Source organism: Lottia gigantea (genome assembly GCF_000327385.1).
Source record: "Lottia gigantea unplaced genomic scaffold LOTGIsca_594, whole genome shotgun sequence".
NCBI classification, from domain to species: domain Eukaryota; kingdom Metazoa; phylum Mollusca; class Gastropoda; family Lottiidae; genus Lottia; species Lottia gigantea.
The window spans coordinates 5,142-11,653 of NW_008710030.1; the positions used below are offsets into that span (position 1 = coordinate 5,142).

The 6,512-nt window shown below is 33.6% G+C and overlaps 2 protein-coding genes across 2 annotated transcripts in view; both read right to left on the reverse strand.

Annotated features, from left to right (window-relative positions):
* The window catches only part of LOTGIDRAFT_175963 (hypothetical protein), a gene marked incomplete at both ends in the record, with an annotated part of 7,759 nt that extends 4,384 nt beyond the window's left edge, over positions 1 to 3,375 (reverse strand). Inside the window, one exon of the mRNA XM_009063703.1 lies at positions 3,313 to 3,375. Coding sequence (XP_009061951.1) covers positions 3,313 to 3,375 — 63 coding nt within the window. The remainder of the gene's footprint in view (positions 1 to 3,312) is intronic.
* A 2,930-nt stretch (positions 3,376 to 6,305) lies between these two features.
* The window catches only part of LOTGIDRAFT_175964 (hypothetical protein), a gene marked incomplete at both ends in the record, with an annotated part of 5,023 nt that continues 4,816 nt past the window's right edge, over positions 6,306 to 6,512 (reverse strand). The window contains one exon of the mRNA XM_009063704.1: positions 6,306 to 6,395. Coding sequence (XP_009061952.1) covers positions 6,306 to 6,395 — 90 coding nt within the window. The remainder of the gene's footprint in view (positions 6,396 to 6,512) is intronic.

Sequence of the window (6,512 nt, forward strand, 5' to 3'; positions counted from 1 at the left end):
TCACATTTTCTGATTCAATTCGTGTTTAAAATAGCAATAATCTCTTTTAAAAATAAAATGGGGCACACAATTAAACGTACAAAAAAAGATTTTTTTTAATGATCACAACGACTGAACAAGGTCGTTTGATTCAGAGTTACTTCCCTTAACTTTTTACTGTCGTCGGGAACATGGAGCATCAAGGCCAAGAAAATTTTCTTCCACCTATAAGAATTTTTTAAAAATTAATCCTTGACGTAGACTATAATAATTCTGCGAATGTTCCTCTTGTTAATCCAACAGAATCATCGATATATGTAGTGGATACAAATCTTCACCCTTTAACTGAGTTTGGAGTGTCGGGTGTTTTCAACGTTTCTTTTGGCCTTCAGTTTATATAGCGAGAAAATTCTATGGAACTGAATGCCAACCAAATAATTTTGATCTTACGCCATTCACGATCAATTCAAAAACAAATTTTTCTGTTTCAAGACTTGACATTGGTACATGTAATCCCTGATATTTGAAATGAAATGTGAAATAAATATCCGGTGTATCTAATTTACAAACGGGTGATGACTCGTATACTTTGAATTTTAGTAGAAACTGGTTTCCCCAGTATTCGAGAATATCTTACTCCGATTGCTAAAAAAATATTATATACATGTATATGATTTCAAGTCAACAAGTAAAAACCAAATTTCTCCAACGTTTCGGCAAAGGAGCATAATTCGTGCCTAAAAACTTGATCTGATAAGCCGACGATCAGTGAGTAAGGGTGCGATCACGCGAACTGTCTTGGTCGCCGTTCTTATCAACGACTCGTATCTTGAGTAAAATCTCACGAGTGCATGCACGCGCTTCCACAACAAGACTATTACGGAATATGATATCAGAGGCATCTTGGATTGACCAGAGCACCTATACAGACGGACAACACCGATGTATTTGTGAATATTGTAACCAGTTATAATTAAACAGTTTTAAGTTCTTTTTCATAGTTTTAGTGTTAAGAGTGAAGAAGTTTAAAAACTTCTATGTAAAGCACTGGCCAAGGTCACAAATAAAGAGATAAATGTTCAATACAAGATAAGGTGAAGTTAGCATAGTTAGTATTAAGTTAAAAAAAACAACCACGAGTAATCTAAATAAACAAAAGTCTATAATATGAAAAATTTCTTGTTACCAGTTCTAAAAGAAAAGAGTATGAATAGGTTCTGAAAAGATAAACATCTATATATAAGGATTAGAATATATTATACTTAATGAGCTAGAAAATAGAGAGGGAGGTCAAGTATTATTGGATTCAATGGGATCGAGTCTACCACGGACCAGAAAATTACTAAGGTTTTTATTGCGCTTATAGGCAATTACATGTCGTTTGGTATATACATTCGGAAATCTGTTCTGTAATTCACTTTAATACTGTTTGACGATGGATGAGGTTTTGGCAGCTGTATGATTAAAGGTGGCAACAAATGAAATCATTTGATTATCATGCTGGATGTTAAGTCCATTTGGAGCCACTGTTTGGAGTTGGTCCATCCAGTAGCTTTCTCTCTGTAATCGTTTGATTTTTTACACGAAATTAGGTAAATGATATTTTTATCCGTACACGTGAGACGTTCTTTAATTTCAAATATTTTTCCGTTTTTTTATTTTGAAAATAATGAGACATATGGATATGTTCACAGGTGCGACACCGGGAACCTCTACATGGTATTGCGCCAAAGTTATTTATTGGAGGAGTAAGTGTCATTTTTAATTTTGCGCAAGAATCGTTTGGAATAGCCCCTCTCTCTTAATTTACTGAAAACTAGTCTACAAGCTGCATCAAAATCTACTTTTTGAGTGCAAATTCTAAAAAAACGCAAAATTTGTGATTTGATTATTCCCGTAAAAGTATGTTTTGGGTAAAAAGAGTTTTTATATATAAGTTGGTGAGTATCCGTTGGTTTAAAAAATACTTTGATGTCTAATTTGTTTGTTTGAGAGAAACTTGGTCCTTTGAATACCGTAGTATCCAAAAAATCCATATTTTGTTCAGAAATATTCGCAGTTAGTTTTACAGAAGGGTGGTGATTATTTAAAATTTCAAAATATTGCCAAAAATTTGTTAAAGACTCGGTCCAAATAATAAAAATATCGTCAAGAAACCTTCCATAGAAGAAAGGTTCAAAAGGGGAAATGGAAGAAATTTCCAGTTCCCACTCAGCCATAAAGATATTTGCATAACTCGGCGCAAATCTTTTGCCCATCGCGGTGCCTGAAGTCTGGAGATAAATTTTTTCATTAAAGGTTTAGTGTAAATTCTCACTACTACAATAGGCCTACTACCGATGGAAACTGTTACAAACATGGTATTTTCTAATGTCGGAATTTCTAATGAATACTCGGAATGTGAAAAAAATTGGTTTTTTTTCAAAAAGTCTCGACTAACGTTAGTCCTTGGTTACTTTTTTCTCGTTTTAAAAAACGTCATTAGTGGGGGTTAGTTCATGCGCGCATGGACTAACCTTAGTGCCGATTTTTCAATTCGATTTTTCAGTAACCTTTACGTCAGCTAATGGGGCAATTATTTATTTCGAGTTATTGGCGTTTTGTAGGCCGATATTTTATTCCATGTCGGCTATGATCTCTTCTTCTCGATGTTATTTAATGTGTTTGTTTGTGTCTTATCGTAAATAATAAAAAAAATCATCTAGAATTATCAACCATGAATGGTTGTCATGAACGGCTTTCGACGTCATCGGCAAATAACGTCATAATTCTTGAGCAAAGCGCTGTTTTCAAGATTTAGAAAGGCAAATTAATTTTTTTCTTTAGGGTCCTGAAATAGTTTTAAAAAAAGTTTCAAGCATTCGATCCGTATTTTTTAAAATCGTCGATCGACGGTATTATAAAAACAATGTGATACATCGACCGGTCAATATCCTTTAAATATTTCTGTTATTCGCTCAGCCGTTTGTAGAAGGTTAAGGCTAGGCCATTCTTAAAGCCCGGCGCACACACGAGCTATCAGCTCAGGCAGAATTCATTCGTGCACTTCTCCTTAAGGCGATAGCTTCTGTGTTCGGGTAAATTTATGTAAGATTTTGGTCATTAGCTTTAGTTACGCGCACACACAAGCATTTGTTCATTGATGGAAAAAATTATCAAACACGTTTTATTTTCAACTTTTCGACACGAATGACCAAACTCTTACATAAATTTACCCGCACACGGAAGCTATCCTCTTAAGGAGTAGTGCACGAATGAATTCTGCCTGAGCTGATGGCTCGTGTGTGCGCCGGACTTAAAACATCCAAAAACCGAAATTCCACATCAAATTACTTTTATTAATGCATGTAAATATACAGTTCTACATGTATGTTTTTCATCCTTAGACCGTGCCATTTTAAACAGACTCTTGTTCCTGGTTATGATGAAATGTAGGTCACATCGTCTATCAGAAGATCAAAGAGGTCCTTGATCTGAGCAACTACCGGTTAAGGTTAAAGGGAATGAGGAGTGTAATATCATTGTTTTGCTGAAAGAAACACAGTGGACTATTGTTTTTTTTTTGTTTTGTTCTTTTATAAATGGGTGAATTTGTTACGTTTTGAATTTTTGAATTTCACAATATGAAACACCTTTTAGTTTTCGTGCCCTGAATGGTATCCAGTCATAACGGTAACAAACCAAAACGGTAACAATTTTTTTCGGTTATTTAAACGGCAACAGATCAGGCCCGTAGCTTCGAGGGGGGACAATGACTAACTGGATAATCTGGGGTATTTTACTAATGATAATGAATGTAAAGACAAATTCAAAGGGGAATAATATTTTCAGCAACGGTACTCTATGCGTAAAACGAAGGAGTAGGTGACACTTTTTTCTTTGATCTTTTTTTAGCAGTGGCGCCATTCCGTCTTGGTCTGTCTTTTTCCGTAGTTACCTTACCAATCACAATTACCATCTGTTGCGATATTACTCATATTTCTCATCTTTTGGTCTGAATTAAACTATTTTATATTAAAATAAACAAAACAAAACTCAAATGATACTTTTATTTGTATAAAAATATGTATAAATATCTGTTTCCGTTTTGATCAATCTGTTACCGTTTTGACAATGAAAATTTATTACCGTTTTGACAATAAAAATTTATTACCGTTTTGGTTTGTTATCGTTATCACCGGTATTCCTCTGAATATGTCACTCATGTTTGTGTAATTTGTATATTAATTAATGTTCTGAATGTTTTTTTTATATAAGAAGCCAAATTACGAATTAGTTAAAATGAAAAAAAATAAAAAATAATAAACATGACCAATTCATGTTATTTATCTCACATTTCAGACATGCTGTTGAGCAACAATCTCTTGGCACACTTCTTTTCTCATGTCATGACTTTTTGCTCAAACAACTCTACATTAATATAGTCTCCCATACCCTCCTCTTCCTCTTTAAATGCTCATATCAAGGTTTATCCATCAGAATATGGCTAGGGAGAATTCTTTCAAAAAAGCATTAGAAAAATATATTTTTTAATAACATCCATTGGTGTGAAATAAAAAACGAACAATGTTATGATACATTTAAATAATAAAATGGATGTTCTTTAAATAAATGAAGAAACAAATGTCAAATTCTCAAATGAAAGACATAACAGAATATACACATCATATTATTACAAGAAAACAAACAAAATAAAAAAAACAACATATTTTAATAATAAACCAGAAAAAGAAAATATATCATGCAATTAACATTATAATTTGAAAAATGAAACATATCAATTAACATACAAAACACAACATTTTAACAATATTTTACACAATTTTTGTAAGTCATATGCTAGACTGAATCCTCAATACCACTACCTTCTATATCAGACCCCTCGTCACTATTAAATATTTCTGTAGGGGTACTGACGATATTATCACATCCTGTGCATCCACATAAGTCTGTACAGGAAACATCTGATAATTTACACGAACATCTTTTCGTATCACAGAGCAATTGCAATGAACATATTTCAATATAGTGTCTGGTGCTGGATCTAATGTCATCCCAACGATCGAAATTTGGTCATTTGAAATGCTCCAACCATGGTCCTTTGGTGATGGGCTCGATATATATTGCTGCAGTGAGCGTTTATGAATGGCAGCTTGGTAATTTGACCTGCTTATGTGTAGAGCTAACGAATCAGAAGTTGGGGGTAAGCTTTGCTCGCTTGATGTCAGACAAAACAGTCTGTAGCGAGCTTCATTAACAGAATGAACACTATTAAAAATCAGAAAAATCTAACAAAATTTAGTATCTTGAAAACGCATTCAATAAAACGCTTAAAGGTTCGATTCATCCTGGACAAAGACAAAACATGGTAATAAGTATTCAGGATTACTCCAAAAAGTTAAAAAGAAGTGTATGATTGAAGGTTGAATATTTCATACTGGTGATTGTTACCGTTCCGACAAACATTTTTTATTAAAATCAAAGCTGCCAGTGGGCGTTCATTACCTTGGCTCGTAAGCTTTTTTTGTTTGAATATGATACCATAGAATTTGCTACTGATTGGACGAACATAATTATTGCCCATTGTTACACTCGGAAAAACGGAACGAAAGCTTGATCTAATATATCTTTAATTGAACTGGATTAGAAATGAAGCTCAAGCAATTTATGTTGTCTCTCTTGACTAAAAATTTAAGAAGTGATAAGAGGCCCTTCAGTGTCATTCGAAAACGCGTTCTGCAACCAAATTCAACTGAACGAACATCACTGAAAGCAAGTGAATGGGCATGAATTTATCAAAATGAAGCAGAAAATGGTCTGCAAGTGACAGATTTTTCTAACGTAAGTTTTTCCAATAATGATGGTTATGTTGATGTATCTGAAGTTGGTACAATAACTTTTTATTTTTTTTATATGAAAAGTGGACCGGATTCGCAGTCAATGCACGTTTATTGGGGACTGGGTTCTAATGTAAAAATGTAGGCTCACAGTACTACTATTCTGCAACTTGATAGTACCAGAGATATCTCTCCTTTGACATAATAATTGCTAAAATGTCTAAAATGATATAAAAATTTTAAAACATTCGAAGAAATATCCTCGGTGGTCCATCCTTTGAAGCTTTCCTTGCTTAATCAAGCATTATTGCCATGTTGATGCGCACATTGCTAATATCAGTTGGTTGGATCCGAATTCGACCAAAACATCTGCCTATATTCCAGCAATCTGGTTAACTATTTGGACAGGTGTCAAAATATCCACCAGAGGCTTGAATAGAGGCAGATGTTTCGGACTAGATCCAAATTTAAACTATATCGGATGATATTTTACGTTGTCACTTCATTTAACAATTGCCATCTTGTTCTTTGTTTGATGATGGAACGTATAAATAGTCGAGCTAATATCACACATATGATCTGAAAATAAAGGGTATATTTAATAACATCTAAAAAATATTCTACCGGAAAAAGAAAACATGATTGTGTTTTTCGTCTGAATTCACACCAATCCTCATCGTCCATTCAAAATGTAAA